The 18,194-nt window shown below is 55.0% G+C and overlaps 1 protein-coding gene across 4 annotated transcripts in view; it reads left to right on the forward strand.

The window, feature by feature from the left end:
- The first annotated feature begins 34 nt into the window (after positions 1-34).
- Positions 35-18,194, forward strand: part of MVK (mevalonate kinase) — a 110,474-nt gene continuing 92,314 nt past the window's right edge. For 3 of the 4 annotated variants that reach the window (XM_082417556.1, XM_082417554.1, XM_082417557.1), the window contains exons 1-9: positions 35-164; positions 2,087-2,178; positions 3,061-3,208; positions 5,930-6,074; positions 7,888-8,043; positions 11,212-11,315; positions 11,904-11,949; positions 15,877-15,967; positions 16,343-16,459. In XM_082417556.1, the coding sequence (XP_082273682.1) occupies positions 2,101-2,178; positions 3,061-3,208; positions 5,930-6,074; positions 7,888-8,043; positions 11,212-11,315; positions 11,904-11,949; positions 15,877-15,967; positions 16,343-16,459 (885 nt within the window). In that variant the 5' untranslated portion in view covers positions 35-164; positions 2,087-2,100. The remainder of the gene's footprint in view (positions 165-2,086; positions 2,179-3,060; positions 3,209-5,929; positions 6,075-7,887; positions 8,044-11,211; positions 11,316-11,903; positions 11,950-15,876; positions 15,968-16,342; positions 16,460-18,194) is intronic. The other variant, XM_082417555.1, reaches the window with a different exon arrangement.

Consider the following 18,194-nt stretch of genomic DNA (forward strand, 5'->3'; position numbering starts at 1 on the left):
AACAGCTATTGGCCAACGCTCAAGCCAATTGGTAAAGGGGCTCTCGGTTTGCGCGCTCTGATTGGCTGGGCGAAGGAAGCGGCCTCTTCCCCCCGCCGCCCTCGAGCTTGGGGATGGAGGCCCGGGGCGGCTCCGGCTCGGGAGCAGAGGACCTGTGGCGACAGGTGAGAGGTCGGGTTCCCGGGACAGGGTGGCGCGAAGTCCGAGGCCGAGACCCAGGACGACCCTGGACCGGGCTCCCGGCTTCTCTGGCTTAGTTTCCCCAACTCTGAGAATCCGTCCTGACGAGCCGGCAACCTGGAATCTGACAGACCGGATTTGGAGTTTAGGACAAGCAATAGGTTCCCCCACTCCGAGCCTGAGTTTCCCCCCCAAGAAACGGGGATCACTGTAGTATATACTTAGCGCATAGTGTGGTTGTGGTCTTACGCTATTGAGGTAAAGCCTTAAATGGATGGTAGTTTTGCATTCTTTATAAAAATCTAAAACGCGCACACGTACGCCCAGCAAGTCACTTTCTAGGACTCTGTCTTGTAGAGATCCTGACTTAAGTGTGCAAAAAAAAAAAAAAAAAAAAAAGTATAACAGCTGTTTTCTGCAGCCTGTTTGTAATTGTGAAACGTTAGAAACAGCCTAAATGTCCAGGAAAAGGTTCCTTCCGGTCCATGATTTCATTTAAATTTCTATCTTTAATAGTGGTAATAATAGGGGACTTTCCTGGTGGCGCAGTGGTTAAGAATCCGCCTGCCAATGCAGGGGACACGGGTTCAAGCCCTGGCCCAGGAAGATCCCACATGCTGCGGAGCAACTAAGCCCGTGTGCCACAACTACTGAGCCTGCGCTCTAGACCCTGCGAGCCACAACTACTGAAGTCCTTGCGCCGAGAGTCCGTGCTCCGCAACAAGAGAAGCCACGGCAATGAGAAGCCCGCGCAACGCAACGGAGAGTATGCCCCGGTCCCGGAACTAGAGAAAAAGCCCGCGCACAGCAATGAAGACCCAACGCAGCCAAAAATAAATAAATAAATAAATTTATTTTTAAAAAATAGTAATAATAACAAAAGCTGGAACCAAGAACAGAGCCATTAATAAGTAACTATGGGCTTCCCTGGTGGTGCAGTGGTTGAGAGTCTGCCTGCCAGTGCAGGGGACACGGGTTCGAGCCCTGGCCTGGGAAGATCCCACATGCCCCGGAGCAACTAGGCCCGTGAGCCACAATTACTGAGCCTGCGCGTCTGGAGCCTGTGCTCCACAACAAGAGAGGCCCGCGCACCGCGATGAAGAGTGGCCCCTGCTTGCTGCAACTGGAGAAAGCCCTCACACAGGAACTAAGACCCAACACAGCCATAAATAAATAAATAAATACAATTAAAAAAAAAAAAAAAGTAACTATGAGTAACTGAGTGATTATGGTGTGCCAGACCGTAAGTGTTTCCCTTGCATTATTTAGTTTAACCTTCTCAAAACCCATTGAGGTAAGTACATTTATTGTCCCCGTGTAACTTTTGGGGTTCCTAGCTATTTGAGTGAGTTAGCTAAGATGACATCACTGGGGAGTGGAAGAGCTGGATTTGAACCCAGATCTATTTGATGTGTCTAGCTGACTGCTATCCTGCACTGCTTTTTTGGGCACATAGCAAATGCTGATGGTAGCCGCCTTTTTTTTTTTTCTTTTTTTTTTTTTTTTTAAAGGAATTCCTTTATTTTTATTTTTTATTTATTTATTTATTTGGCTGCGTTGGGTCTTCGTTTCTGTGCGAGGGCTTTCTCCAGTTGCGGCAAGCGGGGGCCTCTCTTCATCGCGGTGCGCGGGCCTCTCACTATCGCGGCCTGTCTTGCTGCGGAGCACAGGCTCCAGACGCGCAGGCTCAGTAGCTGTGGCTCACGGGCCCAGCCGCTCCGCGGCATGTGGGATCTTCCCAGACCAGGGCTCGAACCCGTGTCCCCTGCATTGGCAGGCAGATTCTCAACCACTGCGCCACCAGGGAAGTGCGGTAGCTGCCTTTTTTGTTATAATGGTGAGCTTGAACTAGGCATTCTCTTAAGTTCTGGGGACCTTCCATCCTCTTTCTGGCTTTCCTTTTCAGGACTCCCAGGAGCCATGTTGTCAGAAGTCCTGCTAGTGTCTGCTCCAGGGAAGGTCATCCTTCATGGAGAGCATGCCGTGGTCCATGGCAAGGTACAAGGCCCCCTGAGCCTTTGAGGATTAGGAACTGCTTCTCCCTGATGCTAACCTTAAAAGAAGCTGAAAGGAAGCCTTGAGGCATAGCTTGGGAGTACATCAGAGAGGAGATCAGTTTCTCCCCAGCTGGGCAAAGAAAAGACAGGTCTTAGGCCCTCTGAAGGGCTTCTCTGGCCCACCCAGTAAGAGAGCAAAAAGATGACATGGAAAGCCCCGTGGGTGGAATGAGGCCACTTAGGAAGTGAGCTTCGGTGGAGAAGAGAAGAGGTTTAAGGACTAAACTCGGGGGGAAACGAATAGGATTCTGCAAAGGAGTCTGAGACATGCATTGTCTCATTTACCTCTTAAGCTACCCTCTGACATTAAACTTTTATTATCCTATTTTGCAGACGTGGAAGCTGGGACTTAGGAGGGGATCGGTAACTTGATCAAGGTCCCGTACACCTCAGTAGAGCTAGGAGTGAACCTAAGTCTGCTTGAACCCAAAGCCATGCTTTTTCCGCTCTTTCAAGCTGTCGTTTTTCATATTTTTAACTTATATTTATCTTTGAAAGCATGGTGATTATGGGGAAGCCATTCCTTGGTGTTGAGAACGTGTGAAATTTTACGTGGGGAGGGCAAATATAAGTAGGTATTAACTCCTAATTGATTGGTAGTGGCTGTGCCTAGGCCTGTGGGAGAGGGTGCCAACGTTTGATTAGGAGAGGGTGCCAAGGTTGATTAGCAGTGTCTGCCAAGGGCATAGGTGAGAGTGGCCTGTGTGCTAGTATTTGCCCTCTCTTCTCGGCTCATTGACAAGGGCCCCTTTTTTCCTAAGACAGGAGCCATGCTTGTTGCCAACCACCCTCAGGCTAACTGCTTGTGCCCTTTATTCTATAGGTAGCACTGGCTGTGGCCTTGAACTTGAGAACATTCCTCCGGCTTCAGCCCCACAGCAATGGGAAAGTGGGCCTCAACTTACCCAACATTGGCATCAAGCGGGCCTGGGATGTGGCCAAGCTTCAGATGCTGGACACCAGCTTTCTGAGTAAGTGCAGGGAGCAGGAACCAGGTGCGGGAAGAGCCTGGGCCCTGAAGAGAAGGGGAAGGAGGACAGCTGGGTTGTCATCCCAGGCTGTCCCCTAGGGACCAAAAGCCAGCCACTCTGGGGGTGTTTTCTCTCCTGTCCCCATAAAAATAGCTTCACTTATTTATTAATTTTTTTTAAATTTAAAAGCATAAAATGATGCACCAGGTCTATGTGAGCCGTTGGGAGAGGTCATCAAGGCCTCCTGTTGAGTGAAAAAACACAAGATGCAAAACAGCACGTATAGATTAAGTATCAGTGGGTATGTAAATGCAAAGAAGAGGCCTGGGAAGATATATATCCACTGACAATGGTGATTAGTTATGTCTTGGAGGGTCCTACGGTTGGGGAGTGGACAAAGGGAGCCTCCCTTCTACAATGTTGTTTTAACAAAGAGAATGTTTTGGTGTTTTGTGTGATTGAAGATCGTTAAAAATAAAAGTAACTTATGTTACTGGAAAATATGGTCAATGCTGAGACGTTGCCAGGAAAAAAAAATCCCCAATTATCACTGCCTCCCACTCCACCCCCCCAGGACAGCACTAAGCATTTTGGTGTTCATCCTTCTGGGTTATTTCCTGTAGACCAGTAGTTACATTGATTGATTGAGATAGGGAGAGAGCTTGTTTTTTACCCGAAATTGGATCAAGCCACATAAACTTTTTTTTTCCTTTTTTCTTCTCTTTTTTTTTTTTCCTCCTTTTTCTTTTTGTTTCTTTCTTTTTCTGTTTTCTTTTTCTTCTTTTTTTTTTTCCATGTAAACTCCTTAGAAGCGTGTGGGATTTTTCCTTTCTTCAATATATTGGGGCTCTCTTCCCATGCCAATAAATAAAGGCCTCCGTGCTCATTTTGCTAGTGTTGGGACTGTTTTGTCCACTCCTGAGCAGACACGGTTCATTCATCAGCAGAGTGACTATCTGCAGCAAAGCTGCGGTGTGTTCTTTGCTGTCAGTGTCTCCTGTCTGGGCTGACGCCTCGTCCTTTGGAATAGTGTCTCCCAGCCAGGGTGGGGCAAGTGAGACTCCTCCAAGGGCCTTTTCTTTTTAAAAAATAATTAATTAATTAATTAATTAATTTTAAATTTTTGGCTGCATTGGGTCCTCGTTACTGCATGTGAGCTTTCTTTAGTTGCGGCGAGCAGGGGCTGCTCCTGATTGCGGTGCGCGGGCTTCTCGTTGCGGTGGCTTCTCTTGTTGTGGAGCACGGGCTCTAGGCACTCCGGCTTCAGTAGTTGTGGCACGTGGGCTCAGTAGTTGTGGCTCGTGGGCTCTAGAGCGCAGGGGCAGTAGTTGTGGCGCACGGGCTTAGTTGCTCCGCGGCATGTGGGATCTTCCCGGACCAGGGCTCGAACCCGTGTCCCCTGCGTTGGCAGGTGGATTATTAACCACTGCGCCACCAGGGAAGCCCCAGGGGCCTTTTCCAGACGGTTCCCTGTCCCCCATGAGAATCAGTCCACAGCTAGTCACTCAGCCACTCCCAAACCCTGCAGGGAGATGAAGGAAGAGTTGAAAACCCACAATTGCAAGCAAGCCTCAGTCCTGCCTTGAGATCCTCGGGGGAGGTTTTTGTTGTTGTTTTAACAGTACAGATGGCTTCCTGGCCGTGCCCCTCTCCTGTGGAGAATCGGTAGTGGTGGTAGGTGACCTGGCGTGTGTATTTGGGTGATTGCAGGGACAGCCTCAGTTCAGAGCCACCACTTTGGAGCCGCCTGGCCCTTGCTCTCCGTGCTACCCCAGGCCTCTCAGCCTGGCCGGAAGCGTTCCATGAGAACTGGCTGCTGCTTTTGCACGTCAGTAGCATGGATGGAGCAGCCAGGTGTAGTGGCACACGCCTCAGACCACCTGTCTGAGACTCCCTGTGTGAGCCTGGGAGGGTCACTTACCGCTCTGAGCCTCTGTGAGCAGAGTCGTGATGCCTGGGAGGGCTGCTCTGAGGATCCCGCAAGGTGGGAGGTGGGTGGAGGCTGTGATCTAGAGTGTAGTCCATTCACAAGGGCTCGTTAGGCTACTTCTCCAAGGAGACAAAGGGGATCTGAACCTTTTGGTGTCAAGTTTTCTACTAGGTTGCCAGGGTCTGCCATATTTTTCTTCCAGTGTTTTTTTGTTCCCTCCTAATAGTCCTAAACATATTGAACATTTGGGCATTTATGTGTCCTGGTTTTATGTGCGTGTCCTGTTCTCACTAATTATGTTTTGAGAGAGGGAAATATTGGGGAAATAATACTGCCTTTGGTTTTGATTTTGTACCGTGGAGTTCAGTCCTAGGCCTTTGAGTGATTGTGTGTGCATGCGTGTGTGTGTGCTTGTGTGTGTTTGAAAACTACAATTAAGCCCTTACTATGTGCCAGGAGCAGTGCTAAGGATACTCTGTACCTTATTTAAACAACCCTGGGAGGATGTACTGCTGTTACCTCTGTTTACCAAGGAGGGAAACCGAGGTGCAAATAGATTAAGTCACCTACTCAAGGTCACAGTAACTGGCACAGTCAGGGCCCCAAACCCAAGTCCGCCTGCCTCCCAAGCCTGCAGTCCCCTGACACCCTCGGCTGTGGTGCTCGGACCCTGAGTCCCTGTCCATCCAGATGCTGACTCCCGTGACTGCTCGGCCGTTTGTGTTCTGGTGTCTATAAAAGCCCCGAGGCCCTCTCACCCACCTGCTTGCACTTGTTTGCCCATGTGACAGAACAAGGTGACGTCACAGCACTCACCCCGGAGCAAGTGGAGAAGCTGAAGGAGGTGGCGGGCTTCCCCGAGGACTGTGCCGACCACGAGCACCTGGCTGTGCTGTCCTTCCTTTACTTGTACCTGTCCGTCTGCCAGAGTCAGAGGTGTGTGCGCGGTCGGGGCAGGGAGTCCGGGTGCAGCCTGCCCCGGAAACTGAGCCAGGTTGGCTGTAGTTTTGGCTGCTGGACGACGCACGGGCTCCTTCCCAGGCTCTGAATAACAGCAGCTGTCCTCGCCGCGTGCCAGGAGCCGTGCTAGACCCTATATGTATGGTCTGCTTTCAGTATTCATGGCAACCCCACGAGAAGGACGCTCTCCTCATTTTGCACAGGGAGAAACTGGGACCCAGAGAGATAGAGACATTCAGGGCCACACAGCTACTTAGTTAAGTGGTGAGAGCTGGGAAGTCAACTTACTTCCCTTCAGTGTCAACGCCTGCCTTTTTAACCCCACACTGCCTCCTCTGGCCTCTTCGATTCAACCAAAGCCAGATTCCATTCTCAGATCCACTGTGTGTCTTCTTCAAGCCATGCCCAGAGAGGCACCCTTGTTCCACATCCCACAGGCTCCAGGGGAACTCCGTGATTAGCAGAGTGAAGCCTGTGTTATGATAAGATCTGGGTTGTCTGCTCTCTCGGGAAAGCCGGCTCCTAGAGGGGGACATTCCTGCTGAGGTGGTGTCACATGGTGACAGAGGGCACGGGCTGAGGGTCAGACGGCGTTGGTTCACACCCCAGCGCGACCATTTACTAGCTTGTGTGAGGTTCTTACCCTTCCTGAGCCTCAGCTTCCTCACCTGTAAAATGGGGGTGGTAATAGCACCTACCTCGTAGGGTTCCTGTGAAGTTAAATAAGTTCATTTACTTAAAGTGTTTGATTCAGAGCCTGGCACGTAGCTTGATAAATGTTAGCTATTATTATTATCACCTTCCTCAGAGAAACTATCAGAGGATTAGAAACATTATACATGAAAGGGGCCTAGCACTGTAACTGGCACACAGTGCGTGTGCATTGTGATTTGTGGTCCAGGACCCGAAGGGAAAGCCTCGAGGCGCAGCCCTTCACTCGTGCAGCAGACGCTGGCTAAGCGGCCACTGGGCCCGGGCGCTGCGCTGCAGACACATTCAATCGCGTCTTGACACTTGCTGTCCAATGCCGGGGTTTTCACCTTGAGTGGGGCGTGTCCCCTTCCGGGGTGAGGGCGGGGGACACATTCCAGAATCTGATGTGGGTGGGGTGGGCATGTGCAGTTTGAAAAGGCAGATTCAGTCTTACAATGTTATATTTGGAGAACGGGAAGAATGCTTAATGGAAATGATAGAACCTGACGTCTGACGGTTCTCGCTGGGGGGAAGTAGAGGTAAGATGCAGCGATTGGGAAGTCTCCGCTGATCCAGAGCAGGCCTGTGTTACACGCGGCTGGGAAACGCTGTCCGGCGGGAGAGGCATCCCATGAACACAGTATCAGCGCCCAGGGGGATCATTTGAGGACGGTCTTGCAGGATGGGTAGGAATTCCCCTGGGGGAGAAAGGGGTGCAGAGCTGTCCTGGGCAGAGGGACCAACCTGTGCTGAGGGCAGGGCCTTGACAGAGCCTTGCTTGTGTGGGGAGAAGGAAGGAGTTTACAGGAATGGTCGGTGGATCGCGAGGCACTTTTAGGAAGGGCTCCGGTTGGACAACAACATAGTGACTTAAACGATCCTCTACCTATTTTCAAGTTGTCTGATTCACCATGAGTTCCTGCCATCCAACAGGGGTGGCTTTGGGGTTGGGAGATCTCCCTGAGGTCAGAAAACTGGGCCAGACACTTAGAGTCAGGCCCTGCCCGTGTCCAGTCCTGGGTCTAGGCTGCCGGTTCAGCGCTGGCCCCTCATGGCCCTTCAGGAGAGTCAGGCTCTGCTGCCTGCTGTGTTTCAGAGCCCTGCCCAGCCTGGACGTCACCGTGTGGTCGGAGCTGCCCACCGGGGCCGGCCTCGGCTCCAGTGCCGCCTACTCCGTGTGTTTGGCGGCTGCCCTCCTGACTGCGTGCAAGGAGATCCCAAACCCGCTGAAGGATGGCGAGGCCGCCAGCAGGTAATCAGGCCCTTGCCTCGCTCCTTGTCCTGCCTGGGCTCCGCACCCCGCGCCGAGAGGAGAGAGGTGTCCCTTGGCCACATTACAGCTGAGGACGCTGGGGGGCAGGGCGGCCACACAGCTAGTGATGGCAGAGCAGGATCCGGACCCGGTGGTCTGAATCCAGAGCCTGAGCTCTTTGCCCCCAACCCCCCACCCCTCCTTGCCTCCTTTGGGTTCAGGTGCCCGTGATTTGGTAGAAAGAGCCTGAGCCCGGATGTAGAGGGCAATGGGTCAGAGGAGGCATCGGGCCCCCCCTGCCATCGACTCGCTGAGGGACCTTGGCCAGCCTGCTGCCCCCACCCCACCCTGGGAGCCTCACTCAGTGCCCTTTTCTGTAAATGGCGATACGGACAGCCGGCGGGTGTTGCCAGCTGGTACCAAATGGTTATGAAAAGCAGTGTAACGTGCTGAGAAATAAACATAGGAGGAGTGTCCGTCAGGTCAGGGCGTCTCCCCTCCCGTGGGTCCTCGATCCACAAGTTCGCAGCGTCTCCTCCGCGGCTTATTGTAAGTCACTGAGGCTTGTCCAGACAGGGCTGCCGGCGGACTGTTTCTGTTACTTGGGGAAACTAGAGAAACCGGCCCGAGTGCAGATAACGCAGTTTGCCCTGGGAGTTGGGGATGAGGCCCCAGCATCCAGCCTGGCAGCTTCTTGGTGAGGCCTGCCCTGGGCCCTCATGGCTCCGGGGAGCCCTCCCGCTGGGGGGCCTTATGTACCAGCCATGTGGGCCCAGCTGTGCTGTGTCGGGGGCTCTGCTGGCTAAGCCCGGAGGTCGCTTTGGTCCCCGTGGCCACAGCAGGTGTGGGGCTGTTGATGTGACTCCTGGTCCAAATTCCCCAGGGCTGCTCTGAAGGGCTCGTGCGCTGGAGAGAGGCTGGGGCGGGGTGGGGGCGGGGTGGGGGGAGGGGAAAGGGGCCCGCGGAGGTGGCCGTGGGAAGGATCCGCAGGTAATGAGCAGGTAATGATTGCACCTGCGGGGGGTGCGAGGCGGCTATTCTCCAGAATGGTTTTCAGGAATCTCAGGTTTGCCAGTTAACTAGCTTCTCTCTGGGGCTCCATTTCCTCATCTGAAAGTGAGGGGCAGCACCTGTGATCCCTTGGGTCGGGGGAGCTTCTAGCTTTGACATGCGCTGATCCCGAGATAAGACAGTGACTCAGGACGGAGGCTTCAAGACAGCCGCTCATTACTGTGTGCTGATCGCTGATTCTAGCCCAAAGCAGTGAAGGCCGTGTTGCCCTGGGTGTCCCGAATAGACACCTGCCCACAGGCCGGCCAACTGGCTCTGCCTTTCAAAGGATATGGGTGGTTGTGTGTGCGTGCGTGCATGTACACGCCTGTGGGTGAGCCAGTGTCCAGTGTGCATGTGGGTGTGGTCTTTCTCGTGCTGCTTCCTTCCACCCAGTTCTCCCACCTCCCCTGAAGACCCATCATTCCTTCTCAGAAGCTGTGAAGAGAGCAGACCCACCCGCCCTGCCCCCCAGCATTTCCCAATCGGAAGGAAGACTCGAGTTTGCAGAGCGGGCCAGGCCCTGGGCTATGTTCAGCTACCCCTTCCCCACCTCACTGGCTTGCTCGCTCACTTTTCGGTCCTGGAAAGGGCCAGTTCTTGTCCAGTTCCAGGCGTAACACAAGCAGCACGGCCTCGGGCTGGACTACTCTCCCGCTATGTCTTGCCTCACTGACCCACCTCGTCCCTCAGCCCCTCCATTCAGAACAGGGTGTGCCCCGTCCAGCCGGCATCGCACTTCCCAGAGGCTGTAGTTAAGTTCTGGTGGCTTCCTGACATCTGCTCTGTATTAGACTCCAAGCTGCAAGCAGTTAAGGACCACGTCTGTGTGGGCTTAGTCACAGGCACATAGTAGATGCTCAATAAATATTGGACAAGTGAGTGAGTCTCGTCGGCACCAAAAAGGTCAGTAGTTAACGAGCTCAGGCTTCCATTAGCAGATGCGGTTCTGATGTCGTGGTGAGTGGTACTGTGATCTGAGCCTCGGTGTCCTCTGCTGTAAGAAAGGGGGTGGTAATGGTACCTTCCCTTTTGAGTTGTTGTGATTGTGAGGATTACAGATGGTCCATTAGAGAAAGCCTTTAGCGCAGTGCTTGGCCCTGGGTAATCAGTAGCTTTGAGCAGTGTTAACTCACTATGAATCATAGCCTCACAACCACCGTGTGAGTCTCAGGTCCCTAAAATCCTCATCTGACAGATGAGGAAAGAGACTCAGAGGGGGTGATTGACTTGCCCAAGGCTCCACAGCAAAGGGGTGGGTGGACCAGGCTTGGAGTGACTCCAGGTGCCATGATCCCAGGTGGCCTCTTTTTCCGGAGCACATACTCTCCCCTGGGCATTTTACAAAGCACCTGTGTGTTTTTCCATCCCACAAAATCCTCTGTGAGGTAGACATCTTTACCCCTATTTCCCAGATGAGAACACTGAGGGTCGGAGGTGACGCAGTTGCTCAGGGACGCCCAGTGAGTCAGCGGCGGGATGGGGTTCACACCAGCTCCCTGCTTGATTCCCAGCTCAGCTGCACAAGCCCCGGTGGCTTCTGCCGTTTCACGGGGCAGGGGCTCGACAGAAAGGAAACAAGAGCTGAGAGAGAAGGTGGGGCAGTGGGGCTGAGCACTTGCCCTCGTTCGATACTCACATGTTTTGGGTCTGTTCACTTAAACCGTCACTGAGCCCGCATCCCTTCTGGGGAGGCACCGTGGCCGCGGGCTGGGGAGGGATCCAGAGATGACCCACGTTCCACACCCCTGCGCTGAGCCTGTGAGGAGGGAGGAGTTACCATCCTACAGAGGAGGAGAGTGAGGCTCAGAGAGGGCAGGCAAGGGGCCCAGAGTCACTCAGCTCGTAAGAGGCAAAAAGCAGGATCCCGTGAACACAAAGCTTTGGCTCTTTTCGCTGCACCAGGCGAAGAGGCATGCTTTAGGGCGTGCTCTTTAGCTGGAGAGGTTCAGAACTGTTTACTTTTCTCTTCTTTCTGAGTTCGGCGGCCCAAGCCCCTTTGCCTTTTGGTCTCCAGCAAGCCCAGCCTGTGACCCCTGCCCTCTGCTGCCCTCAGTGACCCCCAGCCCCCTATTCACCACCATGGACAGTAAAGACGAATCTCTGTGTCTCCTACAGGTGGACCGAGGAGAACTTGGAACTAATTAACAAGTGGGCCTTCCAGGGGGAGAGGGTGATTCACGGGAACCCCTCCGGAGTGGACAACGCCGTCAGCACCTGGGGTAGGTGCTGCCTCGGGCCTGTGTTCTTTATTTTTATTCTTTTAGAAATTCTTATGACAAGCGTCGCTGCCCAGGCTCTGTGGGTTTGGGATGAGCAGCATCAGTGCGTTCTGAGGAAGATGCCATTTTCCTGGTGGGAGGGGAACGGGGGGCGTCTCAGGGCCTCGCACCTCCTGGATCCGAATCTTGGAGGGTGGGCCTGGGCCTGGGAAGCTACGGTTTCAGTGGGACCCCCAGCCCCAGGGGTCCAGATGGTGACGCTGCGGAACCATTGCTGTGGGGTCTGCAGACTGCACCAGCCGGGCTCCCCTCCGGTGAGGACATCTGCTGTCCCACCTCCACCCCATCGCCGTGCAGCCCGTCGGAGGGAAGCTGGATGCCTGGATGTAAGGGAGGGACCCCAAGTCCTGGGCGCAGAGCGCCTTTGCGCCCTCCTGGGCCTTTGCTGCCTGAGGCTGAGGTGCCTAGTTACGGGGTTGAGTCTAGTTGTGGTGACACTCTACCCCTACCCCAAACCCAGCCCCTTTCCCAAGAGGCACAGATATGGAGCTTTTCCTACGACTCTGACCCACTCTTTCTTCTCTTTAGGAGGAGCGCTCCGATACCAGCAAGGGAAGATTTCATCCTTAAAGAGGTAATTCTGGGGGAGCCGCAGCTTCCGCGTCTGGCAGGGAAGGGGGGCCCCATTTCTTTGGGAGGGAGGGAGGGGCACGTGCCCCTGGGCGTCCCCTCCCCTGTGTGGTCCCGCAGGGCGTGGGCCATGAGGAAGCCTGCTCTTTCCTCTCCACTTCAGCTCTTTTTATTTTGGCTGCGCCACGTGGCTTGTGGGATCTTAGTTCCCTGACCAGGGAGGATTGAACCCGGGCCCTCAGCAGCGAGAGCGCAGAGTCCTAGCCACCGGACTGCCAGAGAATTCCCCACTTTAGCTCTTAAATTGCCGAGAGATCAGAGGGGGAGGTCATGCGAGGCTGCGCCATTCCGCTTCCAGGAAGTGGCTGTTTCCCCAGACCTTTGCTCAGTTACCTGTTCATCCGTTCAGTTACCTGTTCGTCCGTCCATTTGTTCAGTAAACAAGAACTGATACCTTCCTCTGTTCCAGATGACACTGCATTAGGGCCTAGGGGTATAAAGATGAATCTCAGACATAGTCCTGGGCAGTTAGGGACAGACATACACACACAAGCCACCAAAATGCAACGTGGGAGTTGCCATAGTGATGGCACCATGGCCGAGCAAGACCGGAGCCCGCCGCAGGCTCGTGGGAGTCTGAGTGGAAGGGACATTTATCAACTTTCATATTTCCTTCCGCCCTCCCGCTGGAAGCATTGGAATTATAGACATGTGTATTAAAGTCCAACATCCTCTGTTCTGTTTGCACTCAGTGTGGAAACGTCAGGGGCAGGCGTGAAGCCCATGGCCAGCAGGAGCAGGTGCCTCCTGGCTCTTCCCTGAGCCCTCCATCAAGTTGGGGGGGTGCAGTGGTTGTCCCAGGGTGCTCTGCTGCCTCGGGGGGCCTTTCCACACTCTCAGGGTCCCAGGGCTCCCTGTCACCTTCTGCAGCCAGGGTGGTCTTCTTGGCAGCTGGACAGCAGGTCCCGGCCCTCTGCCTCTGCCAGCTGGGCCACTCCGTTCGGGGCTCAGTGACCTGGCAGGCCATGGTGCGGACTCCTTCTGCCTGCACCTCTGGCATCTTCCCACCCCTGCTCTGTCAGCTTCTGGGAGCCAAGCCTGCCTTTCTGAGGCCCCACATCAGCGTTTCTTTAGCCTTAGCGCTGCGGACATCTGGGGCTGGAGAATTCCTTGCAGTGGGGCTGGTCCTGTGCAGCGTGGGATGTTTAGTAGCATCCCTGGGCTCTGCCCACCGATGCCCGTAGCACCTCCCCTGTCTCCCAGTGTGACAACCAAAGATAGCTCCAGACATTGCCACCTGTCCCCTGGAGGGCAAGGCCCCCTGGGTGACAACCACTGCTCCACACAAAGGAGGGAGCGGAGCCATTTGGGGGCTCGGGACAGCTTCCTCCGGCTGCTTGTGGAAGCGATGGCAGGGGGGCCTTGTGCCCAGGTGGCGGCTGGCCCTGCCAGGTGGACCGAGTCCATGTGCAGTGAGAGCAGGAGCGAGGGCGGGATGCAGAGGTTTGTGGGCCCGGGCCTGCCCTCAGCCCGCGGGCTTTTGGAGGAGGCAGTCACGACTGTGATGCTCGGCACACAGGTGTCCTCGGGGCTCTGAGGCTGCTGGGGATGACAGTCATCGTCAGGCTGCAGATCTGGGGAGTCCTTCACGGGGCAGGGGCAGGTCATTCACTCTGTTTCCTGCGAGCCTGTTGTATCCTAAGCCCTGAACTGGGCCCTGGGGACAGAAGATCAATGCAGATGTGGCCGGGCACATGCATGGCCTATGGGGAGAATTAAGAGCTGAGCGCTGGAGGGTTTCCCAGGCACGGGGAGGCGGGGGGAGAGGCCCCAAGGTGTGCACAGTGGCCGGTGGTGGTGGCGGGGTGGTGGCAGATTCTCTGGGGTCCACAGGCTCGAGTTTGAGCCCAGCTCTGCCGTTTGCCTGCTGGGGGCCCTTAGGTGAGTTACTTCTCCTGAGGCCTCTGTCTTCTCGTTTATGTAATGGGGATCCGGGGCATGAAATCAGAAACGGTATCTATCAAGTGCTTATTCACTCCTTCCTGACCAAATTCATTCATCCAGTCTACAAATATCTCTGAACAACTACTGGGTGCTGGGGCCTCAGCAGGGAACCCAAAGTCCCACCTTCACGGAACTCCCACTTTGTGGGAGGACAGGCCACAGACAGATGTCTCTGTAAGAGCACGGCAGGCCATCCCCACGGCCTTAGGACACATAAAGCAGAGTGAGGGCCGGAACGTGAAGCAGGGAGTGGGACAGGCTGATGGAGGGGAGCCTCTAACCAGACGGCATTTGAGCAGAGCTGCCGAGGCCGGGGCAGGTCCCTGGAGGAGGAGACGCACGTGCAAAGGGCCTGAGGCAGGAGTGTTCCTGGCGTGCTTAGCAGCAGCCAGGAGACCAGGGTGGCTGAGTGGAGTGAGCTCCAAGGGAGGGCAGAGATGAGATGAGGCTGAGGACATAGCCAGGCCCAGATCACTTACAGGGCATAGCCCCAGGTGGTGGTCACTGGATGTCATAGGAGCCTGAGTTTTGTGGGGCCCGCAGGGCTAGCAGCAGGCCCGTTTGCAGAGGACTTTATCTGAGAAAGATGAAGATGTGATACCCAAAGTTCTCCCACCCCGATGGATGGTGACACAGAGCGGCCGACCTTTGCTGCCGGCCACAGGGCGCTGCGGCGAGCAGATGGCAGATTCTCTGCGAAGCCAGGAGGCCAGACTCCACATTAATCCCGCCAATGGCTTAAAGAGGAGCCCTTGCACCCCAGACCACTCCTGGTGCTTCTCAATAAAAAAAAAAAAAAAAAGCATTGTTCGCGGAGAGGATCAAGATGCGACCTCCCAGAATGCTGCCCTTTTGAGGAACGGCTTGTCTTTAAAGGGAAGAGAAAAGCCAGATAGAATGTTCATCGTTTGTAAAGTTAAAAAAAAAAAGCCGGTCTCCAAGGTTGAGAATCGATATTAATTTCATGGGCTTATGGGCGGTGAGATCAAGCAGGTTTCTGACAGCCTTTTCCAGCCCTGTTGGATTTTACAATCTTGATCTGTGAAAAGAAAAGCGAATAAACGTATCAGGGGCCTGTCCGTCTCCAGCTATCTCTGGCTAGAGCTCATCCAAATTCTCCACCCTCTGTCCCTGGCCTTGGAGCAGTGCTCTGAAAGGCAGGTTGGGATGACAAGAAACAGTGGCTTAAGTCCCCAAAGACAGCCAACCACAAGGACAATTGGGGTTGTGGCTTTAGGAGGGATTAGAAAGCCCAGAGGGCAGATGAGGACAACGGGGTCGTGCTGGAGAGCCGGCTGACCGTGGCCACCCCAGGCCCTCCGTTCTCCTACCTGGGGGTGACTGACTTCCTCTAACCACACCTGGTATCGTACCAGGGCCACCGGTCTGGGCACTGTTGAGGCAGGGCAAGAACTGGCTCAGAGCACTGGCACCCTGACCCTCCCATAAGGCTGCCCTCCCCTCGCGTTCCTGTGCCCACTGGAGCATCCTTCTTCCCCATGCCCCCTCCATGACCCATCCCTGGTCCTGTGGCTTTTTCTTTTTGAATCTCCAGTACCCTCCTCTCCAGCTCCCTGGGGTGGCCCACAGGACAGAACCTCAGCCCCTTCTTGTACCCTTTGAACTTCTAACTCCATGCATGCCAGGCCCTCCATGCGCATGTTCGCTCGAGGTTGAATGAATGAATGAGTGAGTCACAAGCCAAAGGAAAATGTCCGTCCGCCCAGGGGCCAAAGGGATGCAGCTGTAGGCGGTGGTGGGCACCCCGGGGTGGGCGTCAGGACCTGTCTCCAGCCTGCCATTGACGTCACCTCCCCGGGCCTCTGCTTCCTGCACTGGGTCAGGGTGGGGCGGAGTACAGGCGGGCCCCCAGCCCTGACCCAGCTGCCCCGTCCTGGGCTCACCGTGGACCCTCTTCACCCCCCAGGCCGCCAGCTCTGAAGATCCTGCTGATCAACACCAAGGTCCCCCGCAGCACCAAGGCCCTGGTGGCCGGCGTCAGGAGCAGGCTGCTGAAGGTGCCGCTGGTCCCACTCCCGGGCGGGTTCCCGGCAGGGCCGCGGCACTCACGTTTGGGTGTCCAAGCCCTCCCTCTGCCTCGTGGGTCAGTGGAGGGGGTTGGGGTGGAGGGGACCTGGGAAGGTGCCGTCCGTCCATACCCCCGCCGGGAGGCAGAACAGGGATTGTTAGACGTGCTGGCTTTGCAGTGAGAACCCCCGCTTGGGTCAAGGGTGGCTGGACAAGGCGGGGACCAGGCCAGAAGGAGAGGGGGTTTCCTTAGAGGGTGGGTGTGGGCCCTGGGGACACCTCCTCCCCCTGCCCTGGTGCTGGAGCAGCTGTCCAGTGTCTGCCAGCCCCCAGGCCTCATGGGCCCTCGATCCCTTTCCCTGCAGTTCCCGGAGATCGTGGCCCCTCTCCTGACCTCCATAGACGCCATTTCCCTGGAGTGCGAGCGGGTGCTGGGGGAGATGGCGGCGGCCCCGGCCCCAGAGCACTACCTCGTGCTGGAGGTAAGAGCCCGCCTGCAGGATTGGGGTCCCTCATCCATGGCGCTGTCCCAGGCGGGGGCTCCCCATCTGCGCTCAGAATCCCTGGGAGCTAAAACACAGAGGCCGGGCCTGGGCACCCATGTGTGCACCCATGAGCAAGCGTGCCTTCTTTTGAAGCCTCTTCCCAGGTGATTCGGAATAATCAAGTGAACACACAGGCAGCACTGAGGGTGGTGCCTGGCGTGTGCTAAGTACGACAGGCCAGGTTTGGGATCATGCACGTAAGGACACAGTCCTCCATAGGTCCAGGAGCAATTTCTCCCCTGGCCGCTTCTTTCCCGTGATGTTTGCTAAGTGCATCTATTCATGCAGTAACTGTTTCTTACCTGCATGCTGTGGATCAGACATGGTCTAAAATTGTTCTCTCACTGTCAGTACTCCAGCCACCACCCTGTGCCTAATTCTAGTGTAGAGGTTGAGACCTCACGCTTTGGATTTCGTCAGGCCCAGGTCTGAATCCTGGCCTCACTGGAGTGTCTTAAGAGTGCAGTGAGGCCCTGTGGCTAACACACAAGCACCATGCCCGATGAGCCACCAGCTCGGCCAGAGGGCCCAGGCTCATTCCCAGACCCGGTCCATCTGGCCCAGTGAATGGATGGCATTAAAAAGCCATCTGGCTTCCCTGCAAGAATCAGAAGATCTGGCAGCCCCAGCTGACATAGCTGTGTGGCAGCGGTCAGCTGGAGGTGCCCAGGGGACCCCCTTGAGAGTGGCCCTGGGGTCTCCATTTCTCCGTAGTCCCCACCACTCCCTAAGTATTACCCACAGCCGCTATACTCTTTGCCTGGTGCCTCCCTGTCCCGCTGTAGGCATTTGAGTCTGCAGCCCCTGTAATGAGTGGGAACTGCTACTCTCCCAGGTCTCTTCACAAATGATTCCTTACTTAGTCCTACAACAACCTACCTGTGAAGTGGATAAGTTGCCACCCTTTTTTTTGCCACCCTTTTACAGATACAAAAACCAAGACCTAAAGAGAATGACTTTCTCTGAGGTTTTCCAACTAATGAGTGGCCCTGAGCTGGGAATCACTGACTTATTTGTTTATTCCTTTAGTCAACATTTTTTTTTTTTTTTTTTTTTTTGGCCTCGTTGCACGGCTTGCGGGATCTTAGTTCCCTGACCAGGGACTGAACCTGGGCCACGACAGTGAAAGTGTCTAGTCCTAGCCGCTGGACCGCCAGGGAATTCCCAACAAATTTTTAATGAGTGTCTACTACAGGCCCGGTGCAGGGACTCCATCTAATTCATCTCTGGGCTTTTGCCCTCGTTCCCCCAGCCACCTCCCTCCATTCCCCCAGCCTTTGCCTGCTCATTCTCAATCCCTTTCACGTAGAAAAGAAGGGAACACAGTCTTCCCGAGTAGGAAATTAATAATGATGGAGTGCTGCCTAAAATACACCCTGTTGAGCCCCTGGAGAATGCCTCAGAACAGCACGTCGATTATACATCGTGTATATTTTTGGCTTCGGCAGTCGCTGAAATGTGCAGCTCGCCTCCCGGACAGCTCTACGCTCAAGCCAGCGAGCTGTTCTCCTGTGTCACAGCCTGTCATCTGATCCTTGACAGATTTTGGATCAGAATGTGACAGGTGTTTAGAACCTGCCTTGGCAACGTGACACCTGGTGCTCAGGCACAGAGAGAGGCCCCCAGAAGTTTTCCCTCCCATCCAGCCCTCGGGGCCAGTGAAAGGCACCCG

This window comes from Balaenoptera physalus, assembly GCF_965194825.1.
Source record: "Balaenoptera physalus genome assembly, chromosome: 12".
In the NCBI taxonomy this organism is placed as follows: domain Eukaryota; kingdom Metazoa; phylum Chordata; class Mammalia; order Artiodactyla; family Balaenopteridae; genus Balaenoptera; species Balaenoptera physalus.